Raw genomic sequence first — 24,004 nt, forward strand, 5'->3', positions numbered from 1 at the left:
TCGACAAATTTTTACGAATCTGATTTCGGTTTAGTTTAAAAATATTATAAAAATATAATCAATTAATAGACCGTATTCTGAATTCAAAAACATGCTCAAAAACAATTCCGACCAGTTTGAGATGTTTTATAAGTAATAAAATATAATATTTTTAATATACTTTATAAACATAAAATTACACGAAATTGTCTTTATGGCATATGGTTCACGGTGGTTTGACTGCCGAACTCTGACCAATTTTTACCAGTTGTTACATATTATTATTATATTTGTGTAAATAATTGGTTTTAATGCATCATTTTAATCCCTTCAATTATTAAACATAAAGATATTTAATTATAAATTTATAACATACATAGGTGCATATGCATGTTAAACAAATCACATATAATATATATATTCGTAAATGTCATATGTAATTCATGTCATAGTAATATGGATAAATTACTTTCATATGAAGAACATATCATGATAAGTCTATCGTAATTACATATCAAATGTTCAAAATTATGTTATCTTTTAAATATTGTCTTTTAAATATGTTGTGTAGGATAACCCAACAAAAATATAATAGAAAATAAACATAATCAAAATAGAAAAACTATAATCAAATAAATAAGAGCATTGAGTAGTTGAATATATAAATAAAGATTTTACATAAACATACATTTAAAGCAAAAGAAAAAACTAACATTCGTCAACTTTGCTCAAACAAAAAAACATATATCCATTTTATGAATCTTTTTTCTTCATTTAACACCATTCAACCATAGAAACTTGATGATAACTCTTCACTAACCTGCAATCAAAATATTTTTCTTGAAAAGAAGAATCAGAAAGATATTTCAAGCAAAGCATTGATGTTTGGAGAGTCACATTCAAGATTGAGTAATACACACAAATCACATATAAAGATTAAATGAGAAACTGAATATAAAGAAAGAATAGAAAAGCTTCATTTGTTTTGGTTGAAAGAAAAAAAAATCATATTACAATTATCATCGATGCGACATAACTCATTTCTTCAAATCATCATATTTGGATCGACATAAACCATTTCTTCAAATCATCATATTTGGATCGTTAATGCTTCAACTACATGAAAACTTTTGAATCACAATATCTTCAAATCCTTTTTACATGTAAGATTTTATATAACATAAAAGACACAAAAGATTGACCTTTTTTATATTAAACTTTTCACTAAATGTTAATTAAACATAATATAAGTTATAAAACTTTTGAGTGTTAAATTATAATTAAGAAAATTTTTGAGTTGCATTAGTTAAAAAAGAGATTTCAAATGAATGTGGTTTGAGGAAGTTAAAAAAGCGAGTTTCAAATACATGAGATTCAAGAAAAATATTAGGTATGTATGATTTGATATTAATACAATCCATAAATTTTGTCAATTCGATTCTCAAATTTTGAATGAAACTTCAGATTTAACTCAACAGCTTGACGCATTTATCTGCTTTGACTCATATTTCTTCCTTGATCGTTTCTTTGATCATTATAAATTACAAACAAAACTTCTATTTTTATAAATTAATAAACTTTTGTAAATCTTTGATTAATAATTACAATTGGAAATTATCAACAGTGTCTATTTTTTTTTTTTCATCGGTATGTAATAATAGTAAAAAAAACAAATAAATGATATTTTGTGATTTTATTCTGATCAAAATCAAAATCGATAGACGTGAAACTTAAAGGACCTTATGGTTGGGGGAAAAAACTTGTAAAAAATTACAAATTTCGAATAACTATATGATAGACTTGTGTAATTTACTCTTGATTTTATAAAAACAAGAGCATATTATAACATTTTTTAGCATATAAGTATTTAACAATACAGTTGCTCCGATAAATTGAAATAAAAATGGGAAAATTTTAGCAAGACTAAAAGAGAGAGAAAAAAGGTATGTCGATCATATTTGTCGGTGATAGAAAGCAAGGATAAGCACTATGTTGACATTAACGGAACATGCGATCCTTTGTCTACAACCTTTTGTCCATGTTTTCCTGTGCTGATTCTATTTCTTTTTATAATAAAAAACAAACCATAAAAATATGTGTTTTCATGCAGCAGAAACAACACAAATAATTACTTATATATGCATTTAATATTTTTAACTTAAAATATATTCATCTTTTATAATTTTTTCAAGACGCTTACCATATCACTGTCAAATATATATATATATATATATATATATATATATATATATATATATATATATATATATATATATATATATATATTCTAATAAATGAATAGTTTTAATCTCACTGTGACAAGTGTCACTCTAATACAAGTCCTCATTAATATTATGTCATGTGTCATGTAAATATATTAGGCAACCATTTCAAAATTCAAATTTATATTTTCTAATTATATGTTAAATTTGAAGTTATAATAACTTTAAAAAATTTGATATATCTCTTAATTAATAATTTATTTAAAATCATTTATTTAAAACAATTGATTAATAATTATATATGTTTATTATGAAAGTTTAATTAATTTTATAACCGTGGTTTCCACGGGTTATAAACTAGTATATATATATATATATATATATATATATATATATATATATATATATATATATATATATATATATATATAAGAGAGAGAGAGAGAGAGAGAGAGAGAGAGAGAGAGAGAGACAGAGGTAGGTTCAATTGAGAAAAAAAAAGATTGAGAATGGGGGAATCATTCTCAGCCAATCATTTATCTAACATGTTCAAATAAAAAAAATTCGCGTGTCCATTTTCATTAAGGGTATCTTTTGTAAATTAGCAACTTTTTTACATAGAACTTACATGTTCATTGTTATCAGTCTCCAATTTGATGATATATTTATCTCGTTTGAATCGGATATGAGGAATTCAGTATCAAGATTATTTTCTTTATATAACTCGTTAGTAATTATACGTATTCATTCCATTAATCGTGAAGCTTCGCATTTGTGTTTCAGTTTTCTAATTCGTATTCAGTTTCCGCCGATTTGATCATGTATGTATATCGTTTGCATCGGATAGATCGGAGTTCATTAATAAGATTATTGCTTTTTATAATTTGTTTGGAATTACGCTTATTATCTTCGTTTTGATGTTGTTTAATTAGAGTTCATTATCAAGATTATCAAGTTTCGAATATTTATTGGAGTTATTTCATCGGATTTTTGTTAAGTAGTTTGAGATATTTATTTCGAATCTGAGTTGATTTAATTTTTAATCGAATATATCGTTGTAGTTGTTACGTGGTACCGATAGAGATTGCTTAATTACATCATCTGATCATATATGATTTGAGTTTCTTTCAGATATTTTGTACGTTGAGGTGAGATATATTCGTAATTAACCAGATTTTCATATTTACGACTTTTTTCGTGAGATATATTCGTTATATTCGATATTAAGATTGTTTTTGTTTATTTATATAAATCATTTGGTGTAATATATCGAATTCTAGTGTTATTGATGGTGATTTGTATTTTTCTATGAGTGAGAGTGAAGAAGAAAATGTTGAGAACTCATTTTTTAAAGGTACCGTTATTGAATTATTTTGTTGTTTTTAATTTTGTTGATTATCATTTATTTACATATGAATATGTTAATATGAATAAATTGTTGTCTTATTCATATATGAATAATCGTGTGATAATTGTAATTTCGAATTTTTTATTTTTTTTCGTTTTATTCATATATGAATAAGTTATGTTTTATTTTATATATTTTGAATCCTGATGAATTTTATGTATTCATATATGAATGTTTTTATTCATATATGAATAATTTTTGTTTTATTTATATGAGTTTGATGTATTCATATATGTTATTGTTTTACTCATGCATTATTATTTTAGGTGGTGAATCTTCAAGTTCAGTACATGATGCACACTATTGTGATGATATAATTGGAGAACATGTCTATAAGCCAGATGCACCTGTTCAACTTATTCCAGTTAAGGGTTTAATCTTCAAATCATTAAAGTTGGCTATCAAAATGTATTCTGAGTATGCTGAAATTGGTGGTTTTGATGTTAGACTGAGCACACAGTCAAGGTTTGATAATAAGATTATAAAGAAGAAACATGTTATATGTAATCGTGGTGGTAAATAGAAAAAGAAATCTTGTGACACATTAGGTACAAGTGGTGTTAGGAGGAAACGAAATTCAAATTCAAGAGCTATTGGTTGTCAAGCAAAAATTATATTTGAATCTGTATATGGAACTCCAGATTATAAAGTTTTTCAGTTTGATGAACTTCACAACCATCCACTTGAGAAGAGAAGCGGTTTAAAAAAAGCGAGACAAATGTCATATTCAAAAAAAGAGTTTATTGTGCGTGCTTCCACATCAAAAATAGGTCCAACTATGGCTCATAAGTTGAGGGCAAGTTTGAGAGGTGGGTATGAGTTTGTAAAGTCAAAAGTAGTTGACTATAAAAATTTAAGGAGAGATATCAACAGGGTTATTGGTTATAAAGATGCCCAGATGATAGTAAACACAAGGAATGACCGTCGAACTCATTATCCAAATTACTCATTTGAGTTTAATTGTCAAGATGATGTTTTGGACTGTATGTTTTGGGCTGATGAAATGGAGAAGGCATATTATGCTGAATTTGGTGATGTTATCTCGTGTGATGCAACTTTCCGAACAAACAAGTAAGCTAATTTATCTATTTTTGTTTATAGCTTATTCATATATGAATATTTTTATATTCAATTATTAATACATCAAAAATTGACTTTAATGAACATTTTTTTGTGTGTTAGGTATCGAATGGTTTTTGTTTCGTTTACTGCTATTGACCATCATAAAAAATCGATTATTGTTGGATCTGGGTTGCTAAGCAATGAAAGCATTGAGTCTTACTCTTGGTTGCTTAAAGCATTTCTTAAAACTCATGGGAAAGAACCAACACTTGTTTTAACCGATCAAGATGCTGCAATAAAATAAGCTGTTGAGAATGTGTTTCGTAATTCAAAGCACCGATTATGTATGTGGCATATAATGAAAAAATTGAAAAAAAGGTATCATTCTAATATATTTCAAATATATTACTTATTAGTATATTCGTTTATGAATATTGATTGTTATTTTACTTATTATTATTTATTCATTTATGAATATTTTTGTTTAAATACAGATATCAGATGATTTATTTACTAACACAGACTTTAGAAAAAGGTTTTCAAAGCTTGTTTGGGACATTAATATGAAACCTGATGTTTTTGACGTAAAGTGGGGTTTGCTTATGAAGGAATTCAATCTTGAAGACACAAGATGGTTTAAAGACATGTTTACAATACGTGATTCATGGATACCTGGAGATATTCCAATGTGTGTTTGATGAAGACTACATCGAGGTCAGAGAGTATGAATTCATTCTTTAATACATACTCAGAAAGTGGGAACTTACTTTTGAGTTTCATGATGAATTACGACACTGGCATTCAAAAGCAAAGGAATACTCAACGAGATCTTGATAAGGCATCAAAGAAAGCATCATATAAAATGCAAACACCTCAAGAAATAGAACTGCAAGCATCAAAGGTTTATACAAGTACATTATTTTTTGAGGTGCAAAAAGAAATATATAAAGCATGTTTTTTCTGTACATACTCATATGTTGGTATTGAAGATGGTTGGGAAGTTTACATTGTGCAGCACAACAACAGTAAAAGTGATTTTAAAAATGAATTGAAGGTAATTTTACTTGTTTTTTATGAAAAATGTAATAATATTCATATATGAATATGAGAATATTCATATATGAATATGAGAATATTCATATATTCATATATGAATATTATATGAATATATGAGTGTTGATATGAGTATTCTTATATGAATGTAAATGTGTAAATTTTGTTTTTGTATCAGGTTGAAATAAAAGCTGAAGAAAAAGAAATAAATTGTAGTTGTGAACATTTTAAGCGTATGGGTGTTTTATGCAAACATGCTTTTACAATAATGATGAGATGTGGTGTTAAAGAAATTCCTGAAAGGTACATTTTGAAGAGATGGAGAAAGGATGTAATATCAAGAAATTATCGTTTTAGTTCTGTTCAATCCGATTCAGGTGATTGTGAGAATGTAAAGCTAGCCAATGATTCATATTATAGTTTTGAATCATGTTTGGATATTGTAAGAGATGACAAAAAGATATTGGCTTTGTTTGCTGAGAAGCAACAAATGTTGTTGAAGGAATTTGAGAGTTATTATATTTCTCCTGGATTGAAAAGCAACACAGATGGTGAAGTTGTATGCAAGCTTTTGGGTGTTACTATTCCTATTCCAGAAGAGATTAATATTCATGATCCTGAAGTTCAAAGCAATAAAGGTTCTGGAATCAAGAAAAGAATTCCAAGTGCAGGTGAAGTAGCATATGAAAATTCTAAAAAAGAACATAGAATGTGTTTAGGATGTGGAAAACGAGTTCCACACAATTTACTTACTTGTCCAGAAAGAGTTGGAGCTGCTAAATCAGCAAAAAGACAGGGATTTTTTAGTGTTTTTTTTATGTTTTTTGGTTTAATTCATTATGAATATATGCATATAAAAACAATAAACAATAATATTCATGTATGAATAATACACATTTATATTGATATGGTAAATTGATATGTTGATATTTGTTTTTAAATTACTATAAAATAAGTTATATTGATATTGTAAATTATTCATAAATGAATACAAATATGTGAAATTTGTTATACTAATAAATAAGTATATTCATATCTGAACTTTGTTATACTAACATATTAATTTGAACTTATTCATAAATGAATATATCATATTCGTAATCATTTATGAATAAAAAAATAAAGTTTGAAAATATTTGAATATTAAAAAATGACATAAATAAGCAAACTTGTTTCTACTAATAAGTTAGTTATATTCATATATGAAATTTGTTATATTCATATATGAACTTTGCTATGTTGACATATTACTCCTAATTTAATCATAAATGAATATATCATATTCGTATTCATTTATGAATAAACATAAATAAACTTTGAAAATATTTAAATATAAAAAACTAACAAAAATAAGCGAAGTTGTTTCTATTACATAATCATTCAACACAAGATAATACAAGCTGTTCATAAGCATTTCACAAAATATTAAAACGATGTTCAACAACATTTAACAAACCATTTAAAACTTGTTTCGTAGAATCATCTTACATGTACTTCAAATCCATTCATCTTCAACACAAACTATTCTATAGCATCACACTTCAACATTCTTTCATCTTCACAAGCAATCATCAATATTCTTTTAACCTTTTTTGAATTGTTTGCATAGCCTTTTATGCATGATCAGTACGCACTTTGAATTCAACTTTTTGATATTTTCAGCAAGATCCAACACCTTAGCCTTCAACATGTTAATTTCAGAAGTTAGTATTATGTGTGCATATCTTTGCCTGAGCTTCTCTAAAGTAGTTTGCTGAACTGCACTTTCTTTATGAAGACCTGGTTTCCACTTTGAGAGTGGTTGTCCCATATAGGTCTCCATATGTCTCATTGCAAAGACCCCACAATCAACTTTGTTTTTAACTGTTCTCCATGACATTTCAAGTCGTTGGGGTTTGATACTTTCTTTTGAGATTGCATTTGCTCTTGGATGGTTTATTTCTTTAAAGTATCTCACAAAGAAATTTTTCTGATCATTAAATAAAATAAAAGTTAGATATGTAATAAATTGGTTATTTTATGTTGTTGTGAATTGGGTACATACCAAAGGTTTCAATATTACTCCATATTTTCCTTCATAATCCCCCTCAACTTCACTATTGTCTAGAATTTCAATTAACGGTTTCTTTAAGTTGAAGACAATCACAAAAATGTGAGCACTTCTAACAACTGGAAAGAATACTTGTTTTTATGTATATAATGGTAAGTATTTTGTTGATAAAATATATATAAAAAAACAACTTTAATTAACATACCATGTCAATATCTTTTATGTTCAAGATTTTTTTTGTACCCATTGGTACTCTCATGAAAGTTCTCCTTGAATTTTTCATACTTTCTTTCATCAGACAATGTTGAAGTTAGATAAGCAGTCTGTAACGAATATAATCATATGTGAATTTCAGTTGAATATATATAATTATGTTAAAGAATACATCATATTTGTATAATCATATGTGAATTTCAGTTGTAAAAAAAATATAATATTCATAAATGAATACATCATATTGGTGTATTCATTTATGAATAAGGAAGGAATTAAGTTTAGAACATAAACTTACACAAACTCCAACTTTCAAGAAGAGTCTATATGGTGAATTTCCAAAATCGCTTTCCAGTTCTTGGTGGTTAAGTAAATCAGACCAAGTGTCTAAAACTTCTCCAAAAATCTCTATGTTTGCATATAGACTTTCCATAATTGCTCTTTCTGTTATCTGACCATATTTTGTCTGGACAACCACATCTCTGCAAATATATAATCAAAATGTCATAGATTATTATCTATATAATAATCCTATATGAATGTATATAAAATAAAGTTACTTACGATGTATTGCCTTGTAAGTTGAACAACCATTCACAGACAATACTCTCCTGATGTGTCAGTTTGGGTTTTGTGTGTGTTATTATGCATTTGAAAGGTGATTTGAAAGCATCAGCAAGCTTCTTCTCTCTTGGTTGATCCAGATCATGCTTTGATGGTCCTACCTCAGTAGGAATTGATACAGAGATTGGATTTGGATTAAGAACATTTTTCTTTGCTAATCTGATAACAACCTTCTAATGGTCGTCTTTGATTTGTTTCTTTGTAAGTGCTTTTTTTGGTGAAGATTCATTAGATTTTTTACTTGAAGTTTGATCTGAATCTTGACTGAGACCTAGACTAAAGCTTGGATGAGTATCTGCATGCCAGGAGATTTATCATATAAATAGTTGTAAGTTAATTATAATATTTGAGTTTATATTTTGAGATTTTTATCCAAATTGTTACCTCCTTTATTTCCTTTTGTCGTGTCAGCTTTTTCTCCTTTCTTGTTTTCATTTTCTGACCTTTTCTTTCCTGAAAGATAAAGAACTGTGATTAAGTAATTCATATGTGAATAAGTAATGTATTCATTTATGAATAAGTAATGCATATCATTATTTATGAATAAGAAATATTTTTTTATATTGCGTTATTTATTTGTGAATAATAAAACTTTTTATATTGATTTATTAGTGATTCAACTATTTACCGTTATCTTCTGCATTTCTTTTCTCAGTTTCTGTATGTTTTTCTTCACCTCCATCTTTCGTGTTCTTAGCTTATGTTCCTCCTTCATTTCTATCTTCAGAGTTTTCCTTGCCTGAAACATATACATCATATATGAATATTTTTTATTTTTTATTCATTTATATAGTGTATTATTCACTTATGAATAAACAATGTTATTAAAAAAAATCAATATAAATATTGTAATATATTTTAAGTCATTCATTTACCTGTATCATCTCCCTTTGTTTTTTCAACTTTTGTTCCTTGATCATGTACACCTTCTGATTTTTCCTTTTCTGCAAGAGTATTAGTTTTACCTGTAGTCATTGGTGACCCTGGTGAAAATTTAACAAACAAAATTATTATTGTGTATTAATATTTTTATATATTTTTTTAAAATAAAAGTAAGACAAAATTTACCTATATCAATATTATCGAAAATAGTTTTCATTTCAGGGTGATTCCAGATTTCATCTTCTTGACTAACTTGAAATTCCAATTCCAAGGACATTGTCCACAATGTTGTCAACAACTTTATCCAACAAATTTTCATTTTCAGTTTGTTGAATAGTCTCCTCATGATTATTTGTTTCCTCAACATGATCATCTTTTTCCTCTTCATCATTCTCATTTTCATTCCTCTTTCCATAGTTCTCTTTTACTCCAATTTCACCTTCTTTTTGATTATTATCTGCATCATTCTTTATTTCTTCATTATCTGCTTCATTTGAATCAAGCAAATAATCTACTTCTGGTTGACTTGCACCATTATCACTGTCTTCTTCACCATCTCCCTCTTTATCTTCATTTTCTGTTTGATCATTTGTTTTTTGACCCATTATTGGTGTCAAATTGATTCCTTCAACTCTAGTTTCATTAATTGGAAAATTAAAAAGTGTTGTGCTTTCAGTTTTTTCTTCAACAATCATATTTGTCATCTTTTCTTTGAAAATTCTAAAACTTTTCTTTTCAGGGAACTTTGTCATCGCATCATTAAGCTTTGAATTCAGCTTTTCCTTCATCCTTTCAAAACTATTAATCATTTTTGATATTTTTGATTCATATTCCTATGTAAAAAAAAGAAGTATATGATTAGAATTTAATATAATAATTTAATGTAATCATATATTATTAACATATTCAAACTAATTACCTCAACATAATGATCTTCATCTTTATCATAATCATTGTCTTCGAGATCTGTATCTCCATCATCTTGTTCATCAACAAATTCTTCATTTATTTCTCCAAGTCCAAATTTGCCTTTTTCTTATTCAAATACCTCTCGATATCTAATCTTCTCTGAACTCCAATAACAAATTGTTGGACGTTTACGTGTTACTGTCAAAGCTTCTGAGTGGATGTTATCAGTATAGAACAACTGCTCATGAATGATAACTAATTAATATTCATATATGATGAAGTAATATTATTTTTTACTTATTCATATATGAATAAGTAATGACTTATTCATATATGAATAAGTAATGTAAAACATTATCTGTTAACAAATATATTTTTCTTATTCATATATGAATATTTGTTATTAGTTTATGAATAATCAATATTATTAAAAATTGAGTATAAACATTACAATAACTTACCACCAAGAAATCTGAAGGTCCAACAAAGAAGCTGGTATCTGAGTATGGTATGTATGAGTTTTTTGTTCTAACAAGACAATCCAAAACATAGCTGCACCAGTCTATGTTGCTGATATATGTTCTTCTTGAAATATAACTCAAGGGAAACATGTTGCATCTTCCCATTGATGCTGACTCGCAAAACGTGTTGACAAAAAGAACTAAGAAGTTCAATTTGAAATTGAAATCAACTTGTGTGGTAGAAACAATAACATTTTTGATTGCGCTCAGTCGGATGATTGAATCTTTTTTAAATTGTTGCTTCCATTCATCATAACTTGTATCATCCTTAGGTCATTGATCCAGTTGTGTAAGTTTGGTTCCACCAATTAGTATGCCCAACATGTCATGAACAGACTCTGCTGTTACTTTCAGTTCCTTTCCTTCAATATCTATCACCATTCTCTCAGAATCAAATTTTTGAAGAACATAAAATCAAAGCTTCAGTGGTATATCTGTGATTTTCATTTTTAACAAAGCTCCAAAACCCATAGATCTTACAGATTCTTTTTAATCTTTGCTCATCCCAAGGATAATAGATAGTAATGTCTCTGGTGAACATCTGTTTTTTATTGAGTAAAATTCTTTTACCATTGGTTTTTTTTGTCTTTTTTTATTGGTGACTCCTTTTTTTTTTGCCTTCTTCGATAGATGACTACTTTCAAAATCAGAATCTAAATCTTGTAGTTGTTGTTTTTCAGGAGTTTTCCTTTTTGATGGACTTTTTCTGCTTTGATGCTTTATTTTCTTTGGTACTTTTGTTTCTTTTTTATCTGGTAAATGAAAACATATAATATTTGAATAAGTTAATGATATATGAATATGATATATGCTCGTTTATTCATTTATCACAAAAATATATACAATTTTATTCATATATACAATTTTATTCATATATAAATAAATAATATATACAATTTTATTCATATATGAATATATTAGATATGATAGGAATTTTGTAACTTTCACATTTTTCCTCTTTTGCATTGATCTTGTTTCTCTGATTGTTGGTGAATCTTTATCGGAAATGTTAGTGTTCTTACCTTCATTCAATAGTAAGTAGAAGGTAAATGAGTTTGATATTCAAGAATGAATATTTGAATAAAACATATAAATATGTTTTATTATATTCATATGTGAATAGAACATATATAAAAGTCAATATTGTTGTATTCACATTTGAATAATGTATGTATGGCAGGAAGCTATCTTCTATTCATATGTGAATATAACATACATATTCAAGAATGAATATTTGAATAAAACATATGTATTCATATTTTTTTATTCACATATGAATATGTTTTGTTATATTCATATGTGAATATAACATATATAAAAGTCATTATTGTTGTAGTCACATTTGAATAATGTATGTATGGCAACAAGCTATCTTCTATTCATATGTGAATATAATATACATATTCAAGAATGAATATTTGAATAAAATATATGTATTCATATTTTTTTATTCACATATGAATATGTTATGTTATATTCATATGTGAATAAAACATATCTAAAAGTCATTATTGTTGTATTCACATTTGAATAATGTATGTATGGCAACAAGATATCTTCTATTCATATGTGAATATAACATACATATTCAAGAATGAATATTTGAATAAAACATATGTATTCATATTTTTTATTCACATATGAATATGTTTTGTTATATTCATATGTGAATAGAACATATATAAAAAGCATTCTTGTTGTATTCACATTTGAATAATGTATGTATGGCAGCAAGCTATCTTCTATTCATATGTGAATATAACATACATATTGACGAATGAATATTTGAATAAAACATATGTATTCATATTTTTTTATTCACATATGAATATGTTTTGTTATATTCATATGTGAATAGAACATATATAAAAGTCACTATTGCTGATTCACATTTGAATAATGTATGTACGGCAGGAAGCTATCTTCTATTCATATGTGAATATAACATACATATTCACGAATGAATATTTGAATAAAACATATGTATTCATATTTTTTTTATTCACATATGAATATGTTTTGTTATATTCAAATGTGAATAGAACATATATAAAACTCATTCTTGTTGTATTCACATTTGAATAATGTATGTATGGCAGCAAGCTATCTTCTATTCATATGTGAATATAACATACATATTCACGAATGAATATTTGAATAAAACATATGTATTCATATTTTTTTATTAACATATGAATATGTTTTGTTACATTCATATGTGAATAGAACATATATAAAAGTTATTCTTGTAGTATTCACATTTGAATAATGTATGTATGGCAGCAAGTTATCTTCTATTCATATGTGAATATAACATACATATTCAAGAATGAATATTTGAATAAAACATATGTATTCATATTTTTTATTCACAAATGAATATGTTTTGTTATATTCATATGTGAATAGAACATATATAAAAGGCATTCTTGTTGTATTCACATTTGAATAATGGATGTATGGCAGCAAGCTATCTTCTATTCATATGTGAATATAACATACATATTCACAAATGAATATTGGAATAAAACATATGTATTCATATTTTTTTATTCACATATGAATATGTTTTGTTATATTCATATGTGAATAGAACATATATAAAAGTCACTATTGCTGTATTCACATTTGAATAATGTATGTACGGCAGGAAGCTATCTTTTATTCATATGTGAATATAACATACATATTCATGAATGAATATTAGTTTAGCTTGTGTTCAGAAGTAAACAAAACATATTTTATTTACCTTTTTGATTTGTTCTTGGTTTTCGTTTATATGTATTCTTCACTGTTGGTGTTGTTTCTGTAAGGGTAAGTGGTTAATATTAGGAAAACATAAGCGAAATGTGAAGTAACCTTTGTATTTTGACAGAATAGTTTTTAATAAAGATGAAAAATGAAGAGATGATGTAAAAACATTTATATATCAAATAATAATGGATGATTCTTACAAAAATTTCATGTAAATAAAGTAATAAGGAATGAGGGTTATGAGAATGAACGAGTATCATAAATTTCAAGTAAAATTGAAGTAAACAACCTTTTTTGAAGAATGAACAGTGTGAAAACAATGTTTTTAGTTCTGAATCAACTAATAATTTTCTAACATTACAAGAAATTTCAAGTAATCAAGTGATAATTTTAGAAATGATTCGAAATCGTTAAAAACTCGAGAAAAAACGTCGATGGTTACCTTTCATTGTGAAGAGTGAGGAAATGGTCTCGTTCATGTTTTCTTCGGAATACATTTTTCTTCGTTTATGTTATTTGATGCTTCTGCAAATGGTTTTTTTCTTGTCGATTCTTCTTCAAATGGTTTTCGTGTTATGGTGTATTGAAGAGGGAAATGGTGCTTTTCTGTCGAGATTTGACGTGATATCAAATTACTCAAGTGCCCTGACGGTTTAATGTTTTTTGATTATTTACAAATTTGCCACCGCTCATTAATGTATTTGGATTATTTACAAGTTTATACCGTGCATTTTTTAAGCTCATTAAATGATTGACTGAGAATAGTTCCCCCATACTCAACTTTTTCTTTTTCTCAATTGAACCATCCTCTCTCTCTCTCTCTCTCTCTCTCTCTCTATATATATATATATATATATATATATATATATATATATATATATATATATATATATATATATATATATATATAGGGCTAGGTTATTTTGTTTTTTACATTTATTGTGTGCTAGAATGCACCAATAGAAATTTAGTAAATTAAATAATTATTTAATTAAATAATTATATGTATATTAAATGATATCCATAATTATAATTCTCTTTTTATGGAAACTAATTAAATCCGTCGTTGATGCCAACAATAACATTCTCTCAGAATGAATTTGCATCTAGGTTTTTATATATGAGTTCGAACGTTGTTTCAAGACTCAATCACTTAAAATACAATAAAGTTGTATGGAATATGAAGAACGAGAGTGTATTCTACTAGAATACACTCTCATTCTGCTGCAATACACTCTCATTATTCTATATATGAATTTATTCTGAAAGAATATTCTTATTACATTAATGACGAATTTAATTAGTTTCCATAAAAATGACTTATAAGTATGGATAGCATTTAATATACATATAATTAATACTAAATTCCTATTGGTGCATTCTAGCACACAATAGATGTGAAAAACATTTGAACCTACCTCTCTCTCTCTCTCTCTTTCTCTCTCTCTCTCTCTCTCTATATATATATATATATATATATATATATATATATATATATATATATATTAACATTTGAACATATAGAAAACGCATTTATAAATATTTAAACGTATAAAAAGCATATTTATTAATACTTAAACGTATAAAAAACTGTATTTATTAATATCTAAGAATATCAAAAGTAATATTTAACGTATAAATACATATAGATATGTGTTTTATACGTATTTTATGATATAAATAGGTATTTTTTCACATATAAAATTTTTCTACGTTTAAATAGGTATAACTACATGTTTTATATGCATAAAAGTTTCATTATAAATGTCTTTTTTAAATGTATAAATATTTTTTTGAGGTATAAATACATTTAAAAGTCTATTGAATTTATATTTATATCTTTAAAATATATTTAAAAACCTTTTAAAATTATATTTATACCTTTAGAATATTTTTCACCTTTAAAATTATAATTATACATTTAAAATTGTATTTCAAAATATATATGCATATATTCATAAAAATATATGTTAATAATAATAATAATAATGTATTTAAAGAATTCTTACATAATACATATATTATAGAAAATGACACTAGAAATAGTTTAGTGGTAAGGAGTTACTCTTTCATGGGGAAGGCTATGAGTTCAAAATCAATGGACTTCCTTTTGTTAATATTCTCTAGTATTTTTAGTGACCGAAGAATGACCTGAGTCAACTCCACATCAATACGCCAATGTCACATAGCTTAAGGTAATCGGTTATGAAAGGTAAAATTGACTAAAAGTGTGTAAATATTAGGCATAAACAACCAAATTTTATTGCATGGATAAAACCAATGTTCAAATATTAGACATAAACGAACAAAAAATTATCACAGAGAGAAAACAGACAAAACTTGACAAACTTAAGGACCTTCATCTCAAAAGTCTTCTTTTAAACGACGACGACATAAATTGAGTAAATTTTAACTTTTTTCCTCCTATTAAAAATATAGAAATACACCATATCAACAATATTATCAAACAAATCATATTTTCTAGGAGTATATGTACCAAAAAAAATAAAGAATTTCAAAAACTACACAAACTACAAAAAGAAGTCGTTACCACTACATCAAAAGTTTTCCATTGACCTCCTGTCAACTGTTACTATTAACTAAATGGAAATTACCCATCAAATAAATGGAATTTTCCTAGGGATTGAAGAGTATAAAGGATAGGAACCCCCCCCCCCCCCCCCTACACACACACACTGTGACAACCCAAGTTGTCCCGTTACACTTCCCCGTTACCGTTAACGGAATATTCCACTGTATAAAAGTTCCGTTAATTAGAGGGCATCGATTTAATAAACATTCCATTTGATTACCTTTAGCATGCCGTTAAGTCGTGATAAAAGGGAATAAAAACTCAAGACACACATTTCCATTTATTGAGAAAATGTCAAGTTTTATCATTACGACCACTAAATCGGGTGCGACCAAAAGCCCCGTTTAACGGCAGTATCGGGTAAAATTCCACTGAGCCCCGACTGTGAAACCCATATATGGGTGAGTGGATTCCATTTGAGACTTTTTACACTCTCTCTCTAGACCCGTTTTTGCCCCGAATTCGCAACCAAACGCTTCCAAATTGTAAGTCCGCCTACCCTAGCTTATTCTAAACATAGTGATTCATGTTTATAGCCCAAAAATCATCCATGAAGGCATGGTATAAGGAGTTTACGGCCCAGGAACATTCTACGGCCGTAAACCCCTAAAATGGTGCCAAACATGCCTCTAAACTTGTCCATAAGCTTGGGAATAATTAGGGGATATAGCCTAGGAGTGTTTAAACATTAAAAGGCATGATTTTAGGACTCAAACAAGAGTTTACGGCCCAAGCACAAGCTTAGGCCGTAAACTCCTCAAAATCATGTCAAAATGTCCCAAATGTGCACCAAACTCATCCTAGGGCTTATTACATAATTTAGGGACTTATTCCTTTGAGTTTAGAACACTTGAACACTCCAAAATGATTTATTAAAGGGAGTTTATGGCCCAGACAAGGGTCAAGGCCGTAAACACCCTTAAACATGCCCAAAAGTGTGATTTTTGCCCCCCAAATGGCCTTAGACATTTACCATAATTTACTAGGAAGGATTTAAGGGCTTAAACACAAGAAATGGAAGGATTAAAAGGAGTTTACGGCCCAAGCATTATCTAGGCCGTAAACTCCCCAAAACTCACTCAAATGATAGATTTGATCCTCCAAAATAGCATCACACTTCATTAGAAATCACTAGAAAGGCATTAGGGGCTTGAAACATCACCAAACTCAATGATTTAGAGTTTACGGCCGTAAACTCCTTTAGGAGTTGTTCTTAGGCCGTAAACTCCATTATAAGGCCCTTAGGAACCTCAAATCCACTCATGCCCTTTAGGAAAAATGCTTAGAATAATTCAATGAACAAGCTAGAAGCATCAAACACCCAAGAATAGGACCTTGGGAGTTTACGGCCGTAAACTCCCTTAGGTTGGGCCGTAAACTCCTTGTTTGGTCCATGTTGTTGTTTTAAATCCATTTACACACTTGATATGTGAGTGTAGCAAAGTCCCACAACTAATAGGAGACCCTTAGCACCCTTAAATGCTACCCGGGACCCCAAACACTCAACCAAAAGTGTTTTCCACTCCTATGAGTGTGTATAATTGTTTAATTAGTATATTATATGCTAATTGTATGTGAACATATGTTATCATATGTTAAAATAGGTCCTTGTGTGTGTTCAAGTCCTTGCGTGACCCCGAACGCCCAAACGACACTTTCGTCGGACCTACTTACACCAGGTGAGTTCATACCCCTGAATTAACCTTTTAAAGACTTTTAAATGTTTTATAGGGGGGGATTACAAGTTAAACATGCCAATTATCATATCAATCACATGTGATTGATAACCCGCATGCACAAGATTTTACCACTGTACACTGTTTTACCGAGTAGGACACTGTAAATGACTTTCAAAAAGGGTTTTTAAATTGTTCAAGTTCTTACTTTCATAGCTTATCAAAGATTCATTTTCAAACTGATTTATAAAAGATTCCCAAAGATTTCTAAAGGCTTTCACACCTATTTTATCAAAGAATACAAATGCGATTTTTCTGAGTAATAAAGTCTTCAAAGGTTTTCATGAATACTTTTAATTGTTAGATACTGCTGCTTAGCTTATACTTATTTTATACTCCTACTCTGTAAGGCTTTCTCTTATACCTGAAGTCACTTATGCCTGTTGACGCTTATACTTATTTACCCTCTCACTTAGTGATACGAGTCTACTTCGCTTATACTTGAGATCGACTTTACTTCACTTATACTTGATACGCTCTTACTTCACTTGTGGTCATCTCCACTTCGCAATGCGCTTATACTTATTCGACACTTATACTTCACTTGCGACCGCTCTTACTTCACTTGTTAGACACTCTCACTTCATGAGGATCACTTTTACTCGACACCCACTCCAGCATAGTTAGATGTATGTCTGTGCTTGTGTAGACACATATAAATAATGGTTGAAGGACTTAGGAAGGTTTGTCCACCCTATTTCCTTTTCTTCGTTGAGATGTGGTCTAGTGGGATCGGATGTCCATCCGAAGGTCGTTTGATTCATTAGTTATATACTATGTATACAAGCTTAGACATATGGGTCACTTCAGTCAATTCAGTTAAGAGTCTCTACCTCTATTTTACACTTTCATTAGAAACCCACTATTGGGAAGTCTCTACCACTAGTTCAGCACTTTCATTTGAAACCCACTATTTGGGATGCATCTTCAGGACACGGCCTTCTCCGTCGTCTAGTTGGTAACCAGAGTCTCCTGTAGGGAGAGCGGACATTGTGTGTATAGATCTATACGGGATTGACAACCCCGCACCCTGACTGCTAGCTACAGTCCAAGGCCCACCAAGCCAAGGGGTGACAAATGTCACATTATATAGATGCTTGTAGGGCGTCTGGGTTACCTTATAATTCATGGCTTTAAGGTAACGGTATTTCGTCAGCAATTTGCACTGTATGCTGACGTCACTTTTTAGAGTCGTACTGTTTTGACCTTGCTAGTTGTATCCTTCATTTGATACTGTCTGGGGTCTATAGTCTCTGTTTTGACCTTGCTAGCTGTATCTTTCATTTGATACTGTCTGGGGTCTATAGTCTCTGTTTCGACCTTGCTAGCTGTATCTTTCATTGATACTGTCTGGGGTCTATAGTCTCTGTTTGGACCTTGCTAGCTGTATCTTTCATTTGATACTGTCTGGGGTCTATAGTCTCTGTTTTGACCTTGCTAGTTGTATCCTTCATTTGATACTGTCTGGGGTCTATAGTCTCTGTTTTGACCTTGCTAGCTGTATCTTTCATTTGATACTGTCTGGGGTCTATAGTCTATGTTTGGTATCGTCTTCGGTCTATATTCACTGTTTTAGACCTTACTACCTGTACCTTTCACCTAGTACCTTCTGGGGTCTGTGTTCCCCCTTTGTTAGATTGAACCAGGCGTGTCGTTAGTTCGATACCTTCCTGGAGTCTATGATTCTTTGCCTTAGTCAGCAGTCCCCACTGCTGAGGCATATGTTATTCCCTGATATCTCTTGCTTTCTTTAATAATCAAATTTAGTATTTTAATAATAATAGCAATTGAGGGAAAACTACCTTTGACCGCATTACACTGAACAGTCTTGGTAGAAGGCTGCTTTATTTAAAGAAAATATAGGATTTTCTGGAAAGAACACTGATGCACTGAAACCGCTTAAACTACTACTTATTAATGTTATTTGACTAAATGACACTAATTACTTATGAACTCACCAGCATTTGTAAAAATGCTGAAACTCGCTTTTCAAATAACTTGTAATCTCAGGTCAGCAATTAGACAGGTACATCCCCGGAGCTGCTGATGAATATGGCTTAAGTACCTTGCTGCACTTTATATATGTTGCTTGTATTACTTTGATACTATGTAATGTAACCATGTAAAATTATTCTATTAATGCAATGTTTTGTTGTACTTTGATTACTATAATGCATGTGTTGTGATACTTGACATGACGTCATCCACCCCAGAACGTTTCCGCCGTTCCGGTTTTGGGGTGTGACAGATTGGTATCAGAGCATTGTTTATAGTGAGCTAAGTATATCAATTCATAAAAGATATACAGCCTATAAATACAATGGGATAAAACACTCTGACCAAGAATTATACTTTAAAATATAACCATATTTTACCAAAGTATAATAACATCCAGAATCTAAACACTCGAACAAAAGTATCACAAGAAGAACAATAATAAAAGTCTTCGGATGTTGAGCACTACAGTCAAACCTGGGCAGTTATGAAATCGTAAGTTGGGATAAATGTAACCTGATCAACTACATTTATCCGAGATGCGATGAACGTGTGCTCGGGAGTGATAGGGGTGTGCAACAGGTCTGAAACTTACCAACTAGGAATGCTAGAGCCAAACATAAAGTTAAAATACTATGGGAGTATTTTAGAACGCTAAAAGATCTACACAAATCCCAGAATCATAATCAGAAGATAAGACTCAATCAAGAATTAAAATACCATGGGGGTATTTTAGAATCTATAAACAACCTAGCGTGAATAACTAAAAAGATCCTTGTTGATATACCTACAACTACAGAGGGTATACTTCCAAGATTTTATATAATAAGGATCCCATAGGCTAAGAATGTGTGGTTTCGCTCTGTTTCCTTTTCCTCGTTGGGATGTGGTCCTAGAGTAGTATCACATATTCGAAGGCCTATCGGATCTAAGCTATATAGAATTTGTGTACCCTGTGTAATCGTAGCAGGACTCGATATGAAGAATATCATTCCAAGACAATTACAAGAACCCAAAGGAATAAGTGACCCGCATCTCCCATCCGACCTATACGTAGCCTTCAACACCCTAACCCATAATGTATCTGGAGTATGATAAAATATTTGCCCCTCCATTTAGACAATATAACCCTGTTAACAGCAAAAAGGCTACCAACACTAAAAGCCACTTTCACCAAGACTCACCAAAACTTTATCCCACTTAACCCAATGCATCTTCCTATCCCCAAGGTACGCACCCTATAAAAAAAACCGAGCTTGTAAGGACTCCAGACTCCTCAGGACTGCAATTAGAACCGTAAAAATCAACATAAAATAACTCTTCAAACTATCAAAAACCGACTTAAGTAAAGTAAGCAGGCCCCAATAGAAAAGGTATTTGCTTTCCACATCGAGAGCTTATCATTAAAACACTCAACAACATCTCCCCAAGCCTCAACCCTAGCCACATTTTGCCCATCAAGATCCCAAGAAATAAAATTGTACGTAGAGTTAATCCCACTCTATAACGACAAGAACAAATATATATGGTGTAGTCGACAATGAATTCCAACAATGGCCATGTAAAAGTTAGCATAGGATTGGGTTGTTGTGAGAGATTGAAACATTAAAGAGAGTGTAAATATAAGGAAATTATTGTGAGGAGCTCGCATAAAGATTTCAACCGGTCAAATATTATGGTAAACATTTTCGATGATTTGGTCTATTTGAACAAAAACCCTTCATTTAGAATTCAGAATTCAAAGTCTAAGTTCAAGTTCAAAGTTCTCAAACTTTGAAAATATTCGAAATTTCATATTATTTTGTTACAAAGTCATGTGAAATCAAAATACCCGCAAATCATGTTCAACCTTAAAATTCAATTTCAGGTTATATAACAAAATTTAAATCCCGCTCGTATTTGACAAAAGAAATGATTTGGTCTATTAGAACAAAAATTCTTCATTTAGAACTCAGAGTTCAAAGTTTTGAAACTTTTTAAAACTTTCAAAAATTTGTATTATTTCGTTTAAAATGCAATCATGTAAAATCAAAATACCCGCAAATCATGTTCTGCCTTAAAATGTTATTTTAGGTTGTATAACAAAATTTAAATCCCGTTCGTATCTGACAAAAGAAATATATCATATTTATACAAAGAATCATCTTTTTATATAGCCTTATAATTATTCTACAATAAATAATCTATTTTTAAAACATACGTGTATATATTGTGTTTGCTTTCGTTCTTATGGAGACCCAATCATGCCGACATACTTGACACTCGATCTTTTCACTCATGAATAAAAACTAATTATTTTATAACGTGATATACCTTTGGAGTATTAGCTGCCTGCTGCCCTTGCACACATTATCTTAAAATCCTTCGTGCACGTACACCATTATTTGCTCTTTGTTAATGCAATAAATATTATATAAATAATAAAAACTCGGATACAATTATCATACCACATGCTTCTGCTTATGTGTTACAACAAGTAAAACAAAATTTAATCATCAATTAGGAAAAAAGTCCATGTTTCGTATAGGTTGGAACTAATTTAAAGTTTTCTTAAAAAAAATTGGTTTGAAATAATTTAGAGTTTTCTAAAAAAAAGTTGGAAATAATTTAGAGTTTTCTAAAAATAATTGGCACAAAAATGACAGTTTCCAAAAACATGTAACCATGAAATCCAAGAATATACAGTAGGGTTGACTAACCATTCACGAAGGAAGGACCAAATGTTTAATAACCACAAAATATTATGCAAAAAAAATGTGCGAATTGAAAAAAATATCGAAATAGAACAATGTTGGAAAAATTATTAAAATAGAACAATGTTGGAAAATAAAGTGACCAAATTGATAATTGAACATAGTTGTGTGCGTAGAGATTGTTGAAAACTATGAAATCAACTAAAGAGTGGTGGCAGAAACCTGAAGTCCTAAATTTTATTGTTGAAACACCCCATGCGCTTATATATATATATATATATATATATATATATATATATATATATATATATATATATATATATATATATATATATATATTCATTTGAGACCATGCTAATTTTGTGAGACTGTGAGACCAAATCTAAAAACAATTTTAAAATAAAAAATAAAAGGAAAAATCCAAAATTTTATTTATTTATTATTATTTTCGTTACTTTCATTACCTAAAAGAAATTACCGTTTTTTTTTAAATACGTGAAATATTCTAATAGAAATTACATTGTAAATAATCTAATGTGATTTTTAAAATTTTAGAATATTCTACTAGATTTGTCAGATATGTAAAATATTCTAATATTCTACTAGAATATGTAAAAAAATGTATTTTTTTTGGTATTATTTTAATTTTTTTTTGGAAAATATAAAAGACGAAAAAAATATTTGGACTTTTTTTTCGAAAATTTGCAATTATTTTGCATTTTAAAAATGTTTTTTTATCTACAAAATGAGTGGCTATGATTGCGTTTCACGGTCTCATAAAATCAGGCCGTCTCACATGAACCTAACCGTTTATATATATATATATATATATATATATATATATATATATATATATATATATAGAGAGAGAGAGAGAGAGAGAGAGGTTCAAATGAGAACCACAAAAAATTACGAACCCTAAGAACTCCTATTAGTTAGTATATATTTACATGATATTATTATTAAACATTTAAAAATCCTACTTTTTTCTCTCTTTTTTATACAAAATGGGAAAAATTGTAATTTTTGCATTATAATATTTTCATTCTATATGCTTTCATATTTGAACACAAAACTTATATAAATTACAAGTTTCTACAGTCTATTTATAGTTTAGTTTACAAAATTCACAACTTAATACCAACAATTTCACAATAATTCACAAACCGAAAGAAATCAAAAATTCAAACTCTACTACCACCACCACCACACGCTGCCACCAACCAACTGTATCAGCATCGCAACCATCATTTTCTTCTAAATCAGATCTGTAAATAAGTCATGCATTAATAACTTAAATACTACATTCA

General features: G+C 29.0%; 2 protein-coding genes across 2 annotated transcripts; both read left to right on the forward strand.

Annotated features, from left to right (window-relative positions):
- The first annotated feature begins 3,509 nt into the window (after positions 1 to 3,509).
- Positions 3,510 to 4,975, forward strand: LOC145098953 (protein FAR1-RELATED SEQUENCE 5-like). The gene is made up of 4 exons (XM_079036543.1): positions 3,510 to 3,555; positions 3,876 to 4,074; positions 4,174 to 4,680; positions 4,792 to 4,975. The coding sequence occupies exons 1-4, from the start codon at positions 3,510 to 3,512 to the stop codon at positions 4,973 to 4,975; spliced, it is 936 nt and encodes a 311-aa protein (XP_078892669.1).
- A 38-nt stretch (positions 4,976 to 5,013) lies between these two features.
- LOC145098954 (uncharacterized) lies at positions 5,014 to 6,610 on the forward strand. Its single transcript, XM_079036544.1, has 4 exons — positions 5,014 to 5,049; positions 5,166 to 5,328; positions 5,424 to 5,572; positions 5,903 to 6,610. The coding sequence occupies exons 1-4, from the start codon at positions 5,014 to 5,016 to the stop codon at positions 6,608 to 6,610; spliced, it is 1,056 nt and encodes a 351-aa protein (XP_078892670.1).
- Positions 6,611 to 24,004: the final 17,394 nt, after the last annotated feature.

The sequence above is a fragment of the Lactuca serriola genome, chromosome 4 (genome assembly GCF_051521515.1).
Source record: "Lactuca serriola cultivar US96UC23 chromosome 4, Lser_US96UC23_V15, whole genome shotgun sequence".
NCBI lineage: Eukaryota > Viridiplantae > Streptophyta > Magnoliopsida > Asterales > Asteraceae > Lactuca > Lactuca serriola.

Bases quoted from the DNA above. Each gene is read 5' to 3' on its own strand.
- LOC145098953 (XM_079036543.1), top strand. From the start codon at position 3,510: ATGAGTGAGAGTGAAGAAGAAAATGTTGAGAACTCATTTTTTAAAG. The intron at 4,075-4,173 runs GTTTGATAATAA...AAGTGGTGTTAG, and splicing joins AGACTGAGCACACAGTCAAG to GAGGAAACGAAATTCAAATT. The intron at 4,681-4,791 runs GTAAGCTAATTT...TTTGTGTGTTAG, and splicing joins GCAACTTTCCGAACAAACAA to GTATCGAATGGTTTTTGTTT.
- LOC145098954 (XM_079036544.1), top strand. From the start codon at position 5,014: ATGTATGTGGCATATAATGAAAAAATTGAAAAAAAG. The intron at 5,050-5,165 runs GTATCATTCTAA...GTTTAAATACAG, and splicing joins ATGAAAAAATTGAAAAAAAG to ATATCAGATGATTTATTTAC. The intron at 5,329-5,423 runs GTGATTCATGGA...ATACATACTCAG, and splicing joins TAAAGACATGTTTACAATAC to AAAGTGGGAACTTACTTTTG.